The 15,527-nt window shown below is 46.2% G+C and overlaps 1 protein-coding gene across 2 annotated transcripts in view; it reads right to left on the reverse strand.

The window, feature by feature from the left end:
• Positions 1-15,527, reverse strand: part of DNAH17 (dynein axonemal heavy chain 17) — a 954,442-nt gene that overhangs the window by 675,662 nt on the left and 263,253 nt on the right. For both annotated transcript variants that reach the window (XM_033960179.1, XM_033960181.1), the window contains one exon: positions 560-729. In XM_033960179.1, coding sequence (XP_033816070.1) covers positions 560-729 — 170 coding nt within the window. The remainder of the gene's footprint in view (positions 1-559; positions 730-15,527) is intronic.

The raw sequence follows: 15,527 nt of genomic DNA on the forward strand, positions 1-15,527 counted from the left end.
CAGTCTGCAATAGAGAATGACACGGAAACAAATTTTTCTTCATCCCCGGGGGAACTAATTTTCCCGTCCTGTCCCCATTCCTTCAAGCTCTGTCCTCATCTGCACAAGCCTCAAACTCTTTAAAATCATGTGCGGTTAAGGCAGAGCTTACAGGAACAGGGCAGGGACGGGGAAATTGAGTTCCTGCGGGGACGGGAAATAATTTGTCCCTATGTTAGTCTCTAGTCTGCATGTCAGTAAGCCTTTTAAGGCCACAGCTTCTATGAGTTGCTTAAGGAGGGGAGCAGATTTCTGCTTCTTAATCGTTTGCCCTGCAGATTCTGGAAACTTGGTCTGCTGAAGTGCAGGTACGACATTCTAGCAGCCATTTCTTAGCACCATTATCTGTAAGGAAAGTCAATTGAGACATCTTACTCCATCACTGATGAAATTAAGAGAGTCAAGGAGGTGGTTTTCAGCATGGGACCACCTGTGTGGGCTGTCCCAAGAAGAAGTCATTGTCTCATCCTCAAGAATGAACAACAGTTCCTAGATAACTCTATAAGGTCTTCAGGTTTACCTGTAATTAATATGATCGACAAGATGTTGTTTGAAGATAAGGCTCCAGCGTTTGATTAAATTTAAAACTGCTTGTTTAAAAGGACGGCAATCAACCTGAAACCAGCCATCGAAGACTTTACTGTTTTCAATCTTGGATACCTCTTCATAGAGATCCTCATAGGAATCAATCTGAAGAGAAAAAGAAGATCTTACTACAAATATTTTATGGTTTTGATGCAACACACGCACACAATGAAGACCATTTCCAAAACCACTGATGTTGCTAAATTGCCTCCTTAGCACCCAAATCTAGTGAAAACAACATTTAATACAATACTTGTATATTAACTCTTTTGTCCTTTTATATTTCATTTCATTTCCTTACCATAATCCTTCTTGGGGACTGTTTGGAAAACTGTGATGGAGTCTACGTTGTTTAACTTGCTTCTTCATTAAACACACAAGAGATGGTCCCTGCTCAAAAGAGCTTGCAATCTAATGAAAGACACACTGGACAAAAATGGTAATATGCTGCTCATGTAGAGAAATAAAAAGGAGAAGATGTAGCAAGGGAATGACAAATAAATGTGATGTTTTACAAATTGGTAGGGTTAAAACTTAAAACGCAGCTTCGAAAAAGTGGGCCTTCAGCCTGGACTTGAATACTGCCAGAGATGGAGCCCATCATACTGAGTCAGGTAGGTTGTTACAGGCATACGGTGCAGCAAGGCAGAAGGGACAGAGTCTGGAGTTGGCTGTAGAGGAGAAGGATACAGACAAGAGAGATTTACCCGATGGAGTTCCCAAGGCGGATTATAGGGAGAGAAAAGAGAGGAGAGAGATCAAGGACACTTGGAGGTCAGTAAGAGGAGTTTGAACTGTATGCGGAAGTGGACAGGGAGCCAATGAAGTGACTTGAGGAGGGCGGTAACATGAGCATAATGACCCTGGCAGAATACGAGGTATGCAGTTGATATGTGTGGCTCAAATGCATCAACAAACCCCCTAGAGCACAGGTGTCAAAGTCGGTCCTCGAGGGCCGGAATCCAGTCGGGTTTTCAGGATTTCCCCAATGAATATGCATGAGATCTATGTGCATGCACTGCTTTCAATGCATATTCATTGGGGAAATCCTGAAAACCCGACTGGATTACGGCCCTCGAGCAGGGACTTTGACACCCCTGCCCTAGAGTATGAAGCACTCCTTTCTCTTCCAAATTTATCCCCTAAAACAAAACACACCTGAACAAAACTTTTCTTTTACTTATAACCAGCAGCGGTATTGAACTTTGACCCCAGCATCACCATCAACTCAATGTCGTCTTATACACAGAGTTCTGCCTCATCAAGGGACCCCTTTAAGCTTTCCATATCTGATAGGGTCCTGTGTAGAAGGAAAGTCACTTTAACAGAGTGAATGGATATTGCATTCAGTTCCATTTTTCTTCTTCCCAAGTGTTAGAATACCATGGAGACATCAGTAGGATCGACACTTCTATTTTTTCAGTTCAAAAAATTTTTATTGGAAATTTGGGGATGATAACAAAGGACATAAACCACAAAAACAGTGAAAGTACAGTCAACGAGAAAAGGGACTGAGACGAACAACTACATTCCACTGTACAGTTAGCCCCATGTAACTAAACAATGTCAAGCTAAGTCGAAAGAGAGGAGGCTAAATATAGTATGTGAAGAGAGGAAGGAAAGAAAAGGGTAGCAAAAAGAAAGAGGCAACAGGTAGCAGGAGTGGTCAACTAACCAGATTGTATAAAACGATCCAGGAATTTTCATGGTGAGAGAGGATGGGAAGTTTGTAAAGATAGTCTAGAAATACAGCGTTTTTCAAGAGCATAAGATTCATATTTATTGTAAAGACAGAATGAGTTCCACCAGAAGGTGTAATCTAGCAAGGAGGCTGATTTCCAATTTTTAAGAATATGCATAACGGCTGTTACAATCATGGCATCAATCAACTTTGAAGGGCAGTCAGAATGAGCAAAGCATGGATGTTGAGATCGGATAATAAGCACATCGAAAGTTAGTTCAGAGGTGCAGGAGGTAACAGCTTTGATGGTAGTCCAGAAACGGGACCAGAAGGGATGGACGGCTTTGCAGTGGAACAGCATATGATCAAGTGTGCCATCAACTTCAAGACAGTGCCAACATTTGGGATCCAATTTGAGTCTGGCTTTCCATATACGGAACAGAGTCCAGATAGCATGCCACATAACATAAAATATGGACTGTGAGGCTCTGGAAGACATCAAAGGCATATTCGTCACTGACCACAGGAGCTCTCAGTCAATATCTTGTATAGGTGTAGATAGCATATTCTCCCAGTGTTTCATGGATTGGGAAGAGAAGGCGTAATGATTCCGTAGAATGTGGTAGAGAATAGAATCAGCTTTACCACCGAAAAAACTAACTTGCACCAATGCTGAACAGTATTCAAAGAGGCTTTATCATCAAAATGTAGTGAAATATTAGTCAGGGTGTCCAACCTGCGGCCCCATGAAGTATTTTGTGCGGCCCCGGTTGATGCAGTGTTTTCCTCTGCTGCCCCCGGGTGTTTACCATCTTGCCGGCTCCCTCCTCTGCCTTGCTGCAGCATTTGCGCATTTGTGCAGCCCCAGAAACATTTTTTTCGGCCAATACAGCCCAGGGAAGCCAAAAGGTTGGACACCCCTGCATTAGATATTGAGGAGATCAAAAGAAACCATTGAGAGTGGCATTAGTGAAGTAGTGGATATTGAGTACATAATGATGAGAAAGCTATGATCGAATCTGAATTTATCAATTGATCTAACAACCAGATTCTAGCCTTTTGCCACTTTTTCCAAGAGAAGGCTTTGCCATTACATCTGAGTTTTGGATTATTCCAGATAGACATATTAGGTCTATTATATATAGAAATATCAGCCACAGCATCCGACGGCGCAAAGCTTGTTGTGTTGCACTCAGTAAGGTATACACTTCTAAAAGCTTATTATTCTGTATAATGACGACTTGCAAGACGATGATGGAATAACAGCTACCTTGCAACTGCTCTTCAAAAAGCAGGAGGAAGGACAGATCACATCATATCCTACATCCAAGGGTGCTGAAGGATCTTAGGGAAGTTCTGGTGGCTCCGCTCACTGACCTTTTCAATGAGTCTCTAGAGTTGGGAATGGAGCCAGAGGACTGGAGAAGGGCGAATGTGGTCCCTCTCCACAAAAGTAGAAGTAAGGAAAAAGTGGGAAGCAAATTAATGGAAACGCTTTAAAAACAGAGCATGGTGACGTTTATGGACCAGAGACAACATGGATTCACTAGAGGTAGGTCTTGTAAGACAAATCTGATCAATTTCTTTGACTGGGTGACCAGAGAATTAGATAGAAGATGTGCACAAGATGTGGTGTATTTAGATTTTAGCAAAGCCTTTGAGAGTGTTCCACACAGATGTCTAATAAATAAACTGAGTGCCCTCAGGATGGGTCCCAAAGTGATGGGCTGGGCCAAGAACTTGTTGAGTGGAAGGCGACAGAGGGTAGTGATCAATGGAGATCGCTCTGAGGAAAGGGATGCTACCGGTGGTGTGCCTCAAGGTTCTGTTCTTGGGCCTGTTTTTTAAAAACATTTTTATAAACGATATTGCTGAAGGGTTGTCGGGTAAGATTTGCCTCTTTGCGGATGATACCAAAATCTGCAATAGAGTAGACAAGGGGTGCCCAATACGTCGATCGCGATCGACCGGTAGCTCAGGAAGGCAACGTAGTCGATCGCGGAGCCCATCCCGGGCTCCGTGATAGACTCGTGTTGCCATCCTGATCTACCGGGCCGATCAGCCTTCCTCTGTGTTCTCCCTAGGGCCTTTTAGCTGGGCGGACCGCTCAGCTGTCATCTGCTGCTGCCGCCACTGCTGAACATTAAAAAAAAAAACTCGGCTTGGAGATTTCAGCCCGTAGCGAACTTATGCTCCGGGCTCTAACGTGTGCGTGCCGGCTTCTCTTCTCTTTAAAACCGGAAGTTATGTCCGGGGGGGGAGGAGAAGGGAAGCCGGCACGCACATGTTGAGAGCCCTGAAGCAAGCGTTCGCTACGGGCTAAGGCGGGAGACAGGTTAATGAAGCATTTCCTCTTCTTGCTGCCGGGTCCTGCCTATTTTCTGTTTCCGTGAAGGCAGGACCCGGCAGCATTTCCCCCAATAGGTCGATCGCGATGCTGGTCGGCTGAAGCAGGGAGAGCTTGGGGCGGAGTCAGCTTTCGGGCCTGTTATTGGTGGTGGTTATTGGGCCTGGTCCCCGATGGCAGTTTGGGTCCTGGTCCCCAATGGCAGTGGCAGTGGCTTGGGGCAGGGCAGGAAGAAAGAAAGAAAGAAAAAGGGCAGGCAGGGAGACAGAAGGAAAGGAGAAACAGAAAAAAAAGAAAGGGAGGCAGAGAGAAAGAAAGGGCAGGGAGAGAGGAAGGAAAAGTTGGGGGAGGGTATGAGGTGTGGAGGAGAGGAAGTATACAGGCTAAAAGAAGGGAAGAAAGACTGGATGCACAGTCAGAAGAAGAAAGTGCAACCAGAGACTCATGAAATCACCAGACAAGGTAGGAAAAATGATTTTATTTTAAATTTAGTGATCAAAATGTGTCTGAATTTATATCTGCTGTCTATATTTTACACTAAGGTCTCCTTTTACTAAACCGCAATAGAGATTTTTAGCGCAGGGAGCCTATGAGCATCAAAAGCAGCGTTGGGCATTCAGCGCAGCTCCCTGCACTAAAAACTGCTATCGTGGTTTAGTAAAAAGGGAGAGGGGTATATTTGTGTATTTTTGTATGGTTGTTACTGAGGTGACAATGCATAGAATCATCTGCTTTGACCTCTTTGAAAAACCCTGGAATAGGAATGATGATTAGCATTTTCTATGCGTACAGTGTGCTTTGGGTTTTTTTTTTTTTTATTTTATTGTTGGTAGATCATTTTAACTTGGTCATTTTAAAAGTAGCTTGCAAGCCCAAAGAGTGTGGGCACCCCTGGAGTAGACATACCGGATGGTGTGAATAACATGAAGAAAGACCTGGTGAAGCTTGAAGAATGGTCTGAAATTTGGCAGCTAAAATTTAATGCTAAGAAATACAAGGTCATACATTTGGGCTGCATAAACCCGAGGGAACGGTACAGTTTAGGGGGTAAAGAATTTATGTGCAAGAGAGAAGAGTGAGTCTTGGATGTGATTGTATGTGATGATCTTAAGGTAGCCAAACAGGTTGAAAAGGTGACGGCGGAAGCTAGAAGGATGCTAGGGTGCATAGGAAGAGAAAGATATGGGGGTCACGTGACTCTAGCGCGCTGAACGGACGCGAGTAGATCGAGCTCCGCTCCTTACCCCAGAAACCGCCGCACAACTTGCTGATAGCCGGCACGTACCGCGCTGAATTTATATTATTTCACTTCGGGCTCTCTCCTGCTTCCGTGTGGGCGCTCGGAGGCACGCAGATCAGCCACGATCGGCCGGCATGCCGATACGGACCCCGAGGCCTGGAAAAGAGATGTCAGTCAAGCCAGAAAAAATGGCGGCCCCCAGCCCGATCTCGGTCTCAGTCTGCCATCTTTCTAAACTGCTGGATGAAAAGCTGTCTAAACTGCATGCTGTGCTGGAAGAAGTAAAAGACAGCATTGCAGGCCACGCTGCGCGTCTCCAGCAGGCTGAGGAGCGAATCTCGGCCCAAGAAGATCGGGCGGACACGGCGGATGGGCGATTGGCGGCCTTGGAAGCAAAAATCCAGCAGCTGGATGATCGGGCTGAGGAGGCTGAAAACCGCAGCCGTCGAAATAACTTAAGGCTCATAGGGGTGCCGGAGTCGGTCCGGGACACTGAGCTAGGAGACCTGGTGGCCACGTGGTTTCCTCAAGCCCTGGGACTCACGGCTTCCCTGGGCCGGTGCATGTGGAAAGGGTACACCGCATAGGAGCGCCACGTGCTGAGGGGGCCAGACCACATCCTGTTATAGCCCGATTTCTCAACTATGCGATTAAGGCCCGTATCTTGGAGGCATATCGACGAGCCCGCTCCCTGGATTACAACGGCACCAAGCTTCTGCTCTTTCAGGACTTTTCCATCCGGCTCTCGGAGAAACGAAGGGCTTTGGCGCCCTACTGCACGCAGCTTCATGCCAGAGGGATTAAATTCACCCTTCAATATCCTGCTAAGGTGCGCATCCAAACTAACACCGGCGTGGTCATGATGGATACTCCAGCAGCGCTTCGTTCATACCTGGAGGGACTGCCGGCTAGTTGAGGGATCCGGTACGGGCCTGATTGACGTATCGTTTCGCCCACCAGGGAGGTAGCGGGCTTTCTCTCTGCTGTCAGGGCAGGGATGGTATCCTTTGGCCGGGGCCCGCAGAGAGATGGAAGCTGGCGGCCTCTGGACTGTGGCTCCTGGACTTACACATCCCATGGCTATATTCCTTCCACCTGTACCTGTTGAGCCCCTTCTGGGGGATCCGGGTCCGTTTCATCGTGCAGGGGGCATGACTCTCTTCCTCTGCAGCCTGCTGTGAAGACCCGGGATGGATGTTCTGTTTATAGCCACATTTGAAGAGCGTGTTTGTTTACTTTTGTTGTTCTTGTGCTGACTATATAGATATATAGTAACATAGTAACATAGTAGATGACGGCAGATAAAGACCCGAATGGTCCATCCAGTCTGCCCAACCTGATTCAATTTAAATTATTATTATTATTATTTTTTTCTTCTTAGCTATTTCTGGGTGAGAATCCAAAGCTTTACCCGGTACTGTGCTTGGGTTCCAACTGCCGAAATCTCTGTTAAGACTTACTCCAGCCCATCTACACCCTCCCAGCCATTGAAGTCCTCCCCTGCCCATCCTCCTCCAAACGGCCATGCACAGACACAGACCGTACAAGTCTGCCCAGTAACTGGCCTAGTTCAATCTTTAATATTATTTTCTGATTCTAAATCTTCTGTGTTCATCCCACGCTTCTTTGAACTCAGTCACAGTTTTATTCTCCACCACCTCTCTCGGGAGCGCATTCCAGGCATCCACCACCCTCTCCGTAAAGTAGAATTTCCTAACATTGCCCCTGAATCTACCACCCCTCAACCTCAAATTATGTCCTCTGGTTTTACCATTTTCCTTTCTCTGGAAAAGATTTTGTTCTACGTTAATACCCTTTAAGTATTTGAACGTCTGAATCATATCTCCCCTGTCTCTCCTTTCCTCTAGGGTATACATATTCAGGGCTTCCAGTCTCTCCTCATACGTCTTCTGGCGCAAGCCTCCTATCATTTTCGTCGCCCTCCTCTGGACCGCCTCAAGTCTTCTTACGTCTTTCGCCAGATACGGTCTCCAAAACTGAACACAATACTCCAAGTGAGGCCTCATCAATGACCTGTACAGGGGCATCAACACCTTCTTCCTTCTACTGACTACGCCTCTCTTTATACAGCCCAGAATCCTTCTGGCAGCAGCCACTGCCTTGTCACACTGTTTTTTCGCCTTTAGATCTTCGGACACTATCACCCCAAGGTCCCTCTCCCCGTCCGTGCATATCAGCTTCTCTCCTCCCAGCATATACGGTTCCTTCCTATTATTAATCCCCAAATGCATTACTCTGCATTTCTTTGCATTGAATTTTAGTTGCCAGGCATTAGACCATTCCTCTAACTTTTGCAGATCCTTTTTCATATTTTCCACTCCCTCTTCGGTGTCTACTCTGTTACAAATCTTGGTATCATCTGCAAAAAGGCACACTTTTCCTTCTAACCCTTCAGCAATGTCACTTACATACATATTGAACAGGATTGGCCCCAGCACCGAACCCTGAGGGACTCCACTAGTCACCTTTCCTTCCTTCGAGCGACTTCCATTAACCACCACCCTCTGGCGTCTGTCCGACAGCCAGTTTCTGACCCAGTTCACCACTTTGGGTCCTAACTTCAGCCCTTCAAGTTTGTTCAACAGCCTCTTATGAGGAACTGTATCAAAGGCTTTGCTGAAATCCAAGTAAATTACATCTAGCATATGTCCTCGATCCAGCTCTCTGGTCACCCAATCAAAAAATTCAATCAGGTTCGTTTGGCACGATTTACCTTTTGTAAAGCCATGTTGCCTCTGATCCTGTAACCCATTAGATTCAAGGAAATACACTATCCTTTCTTTCAGCAACACTTCCATTATTTTTCCAACAACTGAAGTGAGGCTCACCGGCCTGTAGTTTCCTGCTTCATCCCTGTGACCACTTTTATGAATAGGGACCACATCCGCTCTCCTCCAATCCCCAGGAATCACTCCCGTCTCCAGAGATTTGTTGAACAAGTCTTTAATAGGACTCGCCAGAACCTCTCTGAGCTCCCTTAGTATCCTGGGATGGATCCCGTCTGGTCCCATCGCTTTGTCCACCTTCAGTTTTTCAAGTTGCTCATAAACACCCTCCTCCGTGAACGGCGCAGAATCTACTCCATTTTCTCGTGTAACTTTGCCAGACAATCTCGGTCCTTCTCCAGGATTTTCTTCTGTGAACACAGAACAGAAGTATTTGTTTAGCACATTTGCTTTCTCCTCATCACTCTCCACATATTTGTTCCCAGCATCTTTCAGCCTAGCAATTCCATTTTTTATCTTCCTCCTTTCACTAATATATCTGAAAAAATTTTTATCTCCCTGTTTTACATTTTTAGCCATTTGTTCTTCCGCCTGTGCCTTCGCCAAACGTATCTCTCTCTTGGCTTCTTTCAGTTTCACCCTGTAGTCCTTTTTGCTCTCCTCTTCTTGGGTTTTTTTATATTTCATGAACGCCAACTCTTTCGCCTTTATTTTCTCAGCCACTAGGTTGGAGAACCATATCGGCTTCCTTTTTCTCTTGTTTTTATTGATTTTCTTCACATAAAGGTCCGTAGCCATTTTTATCGCTCCTTTCAGCTTAGACCACTGTCTTTCCACTTCTCTTATGTCCTCCCATCCTAACAGCTCTTTCTTCAGGTACTTTCCCATTGAATTAAAGTCCGTACGTTTGAAATCTAGGACTTTAAGTATCGTGCGGCCGCTCTCCACTTTAGCCGTTATATCAAACCAAACCGTTTGATGATCGCTACTACCCAGGTGAGCACCCACTCGAACATTAGAGATACTCTCTCCATTTGTGAGGACCAGATCCAATATCGCTTTTTCCCTTGTGGGTTCCGTCACCATTTGTCTGAGCAGAGCCTCTTGAAAGGCATCCACAATCTCCCTACTTCTTTCCGATTCCGCAGACGGAACATTCCAGTCCGCATCCGGCAGGTTGAAATCTCCCAACAGCAGAACCTCCTCTTTCCTTCCAAACTTTTGGATATCCACAATCAGATCCTTATCAATTTGCTGCGATTGAGTCGGAGGTCTGTAGACTACACCCACGTAGATAGAAGTTCCATCTTCTCTTTTCAGAGCAATCCATATCGCTTCTTCCTCTCCCCAGGTCCCTTGCATTTCGGTCGCTTGGATATTGATCTTTACATAGAGAGCTACTCCTCCACCTTTATGACCATCTCTGTCCTTCCTAAAAAGATTATATCCCGGTATGTTTGCATCCCATCCATGTGATTCACTGAACCATATCTCTGTGATAGCAACAATATCTAGATCTGCCTCTAATATCATGCTGCACTTTGTTTTCTGGGGAGGGGGTGCGGGGCACTGGTTCTACACTGGTTCCGGGATGGGTAGAGTGATGGAAGGTGGGTCAGTTCGGAGGGGGTGGTGGCTGGGAGGTGAGGGGGTGGGGGGGAGTGTATCGGGGGGGGTATGATTGGGGATGTATGTGTGGAGTCTCGAGAGCGCGGGTAGTTATGTATTTCCTTCATTTGCTAATATATGATCCCTTTGCTGCTGAGCGGGGGGAGGGCCTTGCTGGGGGGCTCTTCTACCTCTATCACTATCAGACTGTCTTTTCTGCTCCTATCATTCCAGGCCGGGTGGACAATGGTTAATCTAAAATTTTCATCCCTTAATGCGGATGGGATCCACTCCCCGGTCAAACGGAAAAAAATACTTTCCTGGTTCCGCAGGGAACGTATCGATATTGCTTTCCTACAAGAGACCCATCTCACAAATGTAGAACACGAGAAACTTAGGAGGGATTGGGTGGGTGAGGTGTACTACTCTTCTTACAACACTCGTCAGAGGGGGGTAGCCATTTTGGTCCATAAACAACTCCCGTTTCAATTGCATAAGGTTATCCAGGATAAAGAGGGCCGATATGTCATAGTGCTGGGAGAGCTCTGGGGACGGCAATACTTATTTTGTAATGTATATGCCCCTAACATATATAATCATTGTTTCTTCTCGGGGTTGATGTCGCGGCTGACACAGTACCCGGGTTACCAAATCCTCATGGGGGGCGACTTTAACATAACAGCGGATCCTTCCCAAGATTGTGCGCCAGCTAAACGCTTCCCTAAGGACCACATGGGTAAAGGAGTTAACTTTTTGACCACGCAGTTAGGACTATTAGATATTTGGCGTCTCTTCCACCCCACGGAGCGTACCTTTACGTTTTATTCCAATCCTCACAATCTTTACACTCGTCTTGACTACTTCTTGCTCTCTCCCACCTGCTGCCCATTGTTTGTGCTGTGGAGATAGAGGACGTTCCTCTTTCCGACCACTCCCCTATGACACTCTCTCTTCAAATTACAGCTGACTCTTCAGATCGGACGTGGCGTTTCCCGGGACACCTCTTTAAAGATCTTGGTTTTCGTAGATACCTTAGGGAAAAATGGCTGGACTACTACAATACCAATTCTGATCCTGACATTGATCCTGGGCTGTTCTGGGAGGCTTCCAAGGCAGTGTTACGGGGTTTCGTTATCGCGTATGTCGTGGGGAGGAAAAAGAAATTGGAAGCGGAACTGCTGTTGCTGTCGGGCGAGTTCCAACAGCTGCGGAGGCGCCACCAGGGGACTCTGCAGGAGGCTGATCATATCCACATACGTACACTTAGACAGCAAATAGATACGATTCTCTCAAGGCGAGCGGAGAGGGATCTGTATTTTTGTCGTTATAATTTACATCGGTGGGGGGGAAGAGCTGGGAGGCTGATGGCGCGCTTGGTCTGCCCCTATCGTAAGCGACAAGTCATCACCGCTATTACCGACACGCAGGGTCACACACATACGACTGAAGCACTCATACATCATCAATTTGTATCGTATTACAAAGATCTGTATGCTGAGCGGCCCTCGACGGACGCGGATAGAGACCGCTTTTTCGGTGATATCGTCCTTCCCCGGCTCCAGCCGACTCAAGTTCAGGCTCTGAATGCTCCCATAACTCGTCTTGAGGTGGAATTGGGTATTAAAGACCTTAAATTGACTAAATCACCCGGGCCGGATGGTTACGGACCGGAATACTACAAGATTCTGTCTGACGTTATATCTGACCCTCTGGCGGCTGCTTTTAATTCATTGCACTCCCAAAAAGGTGTGGACCACTACAATCTGGCACATGTAGTTTTGTTACCCAAGCCGGGTAAGGACCCGTCCCAGGTGGGCTCTTATAGGCCCATATCGCTACTTAATCAAGACGCAAAATTGTTAGCTGCGTTACTTGCTAAACGCCTGAATGTCTATCTCCACCTCCTTATCCATGAAGATCAGGTGGGCTTCGTGCCTGGCAGATATGCCTCCATGAATCTCACGAGAGCTTTGATGGCCATTTACTCTCGTAGAGGGGGAAGTAACCAGGCGGCTATAGTGAGCCTCGATATGGAGAAGGCGTTTGATAGCATATCTTGGTCATACCTCTTCTGGGTTATGGAGCACTATGGGTTGGAAGGCACGTTTGTGGACTGGGTGCGTGGTCTTTATTTTTTGCCTCAGGCTAAGCTTTTTATTAATGGACAACTTACTTCCTCTTTTCCGCTTGCACGAGGTACTCGCCAGGGGTGCCCTCTGTCCCCGCTACTTTTACTTCTGGCTATTGAACCCTTAGCGGTTAAAATTCGATCTCATCCTTCTCTTCTCGGTATTAAGGTTGGAGCCAAGGAAAGTCGCATCAATCTATTTGCGGACGATATTCTGTTATATTTGGAAAACGCACCATCACACTTACCGGAGGCTCTTTCTCTTGTTCAAGATTTTGGGAAAGTCTCGGGACTTAGGGTTAATTGTGCCAAATCGGAACTCCTGCCTCTGGCTTCTCATAGACATGAGCAATGGCATGACGCTTTACCGATTCTGCCGGTTCGGAAACCCATGCGATACTTTGGCGTTTATTTGAGCACCCAATCTCATCTTCTTTATCAATACAATGTTCTCCATCATATTGAGGCTATCCGTGCTCTATGCGAGAAGTGGAAGGATTTACCCCTCTCCCTGTGGGGCCGCACGGCGTTATTCAAAATGGTGCTCCTGCCGAAGCTTTTATATCCGCTTCAAACGATTCCGCTTTGGATCCTGAACAAGGATGTCCAAGTCTTTCGGTCTATTCTTCTTTCTTTCCTGTGGCGCAAAAGACGGGCTCTCATCAGTTTTGCTACTTTATCCCTAGACTCTGGGAAAGAAGGCCTAAATCTCCCTGATATTCGCAGATACAACGTTGCTTCCCTAATGCGCTTTGTCCATGAGGGTATCTCTGGCCACTATAGGTATTCACCATCGGGATGGATCCAGGCGTGGTGCGCTCCTCATTCCTTTGTATCTTTATTGCATTTGTCCCCCCGGTCTCTCCCGGGGGTGGATTCCCGATTCCCTCTCCTGAAACCGCTGCGCCGGGCGTGGTGGTGGTGGCGGAAGGAGCAGGGGCGGGCCCCACAGGCTTCTCCTTTCTTGCCCCTGGTGGGTAATGTAGACTTCCTCCCGGGGATGGGCACCACGGGGTTTCAATTGTGGGACTCCCGGGGCTGTGTCAGCTTGCGACATCTCTCTGATGAAACCTCGGGGACTTTCCCCCGTTTTCACTCCTCCAGACCCGATGGGATCTCCCGGCTTCGCATTTCTGGGCCTACTTGCAAGTCAGACGTTACTATTTTTCCCTTACTCGACAGTGGGGAGAGACCTGGGCACTGGGAAAATTGGACTCTTACTTGGCACTCTTACCTTCTCAGACAAATACTTTATCCACTTGGTACAGGCTACTCAAAAATGCGCTTCCCCCCTCTTATCTGCCTAGGATTGTGGCCCAGTGGTCTTGAGATTTAGCTCTTGATTACACCGAGACTCAATTTCTGGAACTTTTTACTAACCTTATTCAATTCACGGGATCAATGGACCTTAGGGAAATGCAATTTAAGATATTACATCGGACTTACATCTCTAGGGCTCAGGGACATGCCATGGGTTTATGGGATGATGACATTTGCTCTCATTGTAAGAGAGTGAGGGGCACCCTACTGCACATGTTTTTGGAGTGCCCTCATGCAGCCCTATGGCTCCAGGTTCTCCCTTTTCTTGAGGGCCTCATCGGCCGGACCATTCCCCGGTCTTATGGCCTCTTATTGTTGGGTGACATGGAGGACGTATCCGCCGCAGGCTTTACCAAACCGTATCAGAAGTTTTTGTATACTGCACTCTTAATGGTGAAGAAGCTGTTGCTTTTACATTGGGTGGGGCCTGAGTCCGCATCCTTCACCCAATGGCTCCACCGCATGCGGGAGCTCGCTACTTTTGAAGTTCAATCCCATGCGGCATCTACTGGACGTGATAGAGTAGTATATGTTTCCCTGTGGAGAGCATTTCAAGTTGCGGCTGACTCCACAGCTCCCAGAGCCCTGCCTTAAATATGGTCCCCTTTTTTAGGTATGGGCGACTCCTTGATTGGGGCCTGCTTTGGCCTACTTGCCCGCGACTCTCGAGATCGGTTGATTGTGGTATGTATGTGGAGTGCTAGGCGGGTGGCTGTTGTGAAATGTGTGGATTGTTTGTGCTGGATAGTTATGTCTGTTGGATGGATGGGTGAGTGAGGGGTGAGGGGTTTCTAATAATGACAAAAATGTTTTTGCAGTCTTTATTATCTTGAGGAGGGTCCTTTCGGGGGCGCCTTTGAGACTCATTGTGGCGAGACTCTTCCTTTTCATTCCATCGATTGTATGTTCCTTCATGACGGACGTTATGAATACACCTCCTCTGCTATGAAGCTTCTGTATTTCCTATTGTTTTACTTTGTTGTTATATCTGTTGAAATACCCTTTTAAATGTAATGTTATATTTGTATTTTAGATATTCATCTGTTTAATTTAATAATTGTAAGTGTGTTACCAAAAATTTTTATTTATCTGTACATCGCCTTGAATTTTGAATAGGCGATAAATCAAAAATACTTAATAAACTTGGAAACTGTTATGTGGTCGTCTGCCAGACCACGGATGTGTGTATTTGACTGCTTTTACAATAAAAATTATATTAAAAAAAAAAAAAAAGGAAGAGAAAGATATAAAAAGGATGGAGTCCGTCCAGAGGAAGGCTACTAAAATGGTGCATGGTCTTCATAATAAGACGTATGGGACAGATTTAAAGATCTCAATCTGTAGACTTTGGAGGAAAGGCAGGAGAGGGGAGATATGATAGAGACGTTTAAATACCTACGTGGCATAAATGCGTACGAGTCGAGTCTCTTTCATTTGAAAGGAAACTCTGCAATGAGAGGGCATAGGATGAAGTTAAGAGGTGATAGGCTCTGGAGTAATCTAAGGAAATACTTTTTTTACAGAGGTGGTGGAAACAGAGACTCTGTCTGAATTTAAGAGGGCCTGGGATAGGCACGTAGGATCTCTCAGAGAGAGGAAGAGATAATGATTACTGTGGATGAGCAGACTGGATGGGCCATTTGGCCTTTATCTGCCATCATGTTTCTATATTTCTAAACTATGATCTCCTGCGAGACATAGGAGACAACTTTTAAAAATGATTGAATTCATAGCTCACAAAAAATTTACCCACACCTAGAAAAGAAAAAAAAGGGAAAACAAAATATATCTAGTAGTGAATGACCAGGTAATGTGTACAAATCAAAAGCTAA

The sequence above is a fragment of the Geotrypetes seraphini genome, chromosome 10, assembly GCF_902459505.1.
Source record: "Geotrypetes seraphini chromosome 10, aGeoSer1.1, whole genome shotgun sequence".
Lineage (NCBI taxonomy): Eukaryota > Metazoa > Chordata > Amphibia > Gymnophiona > Dermophiidae > Geotrypetes > Geotrypetes seraphini.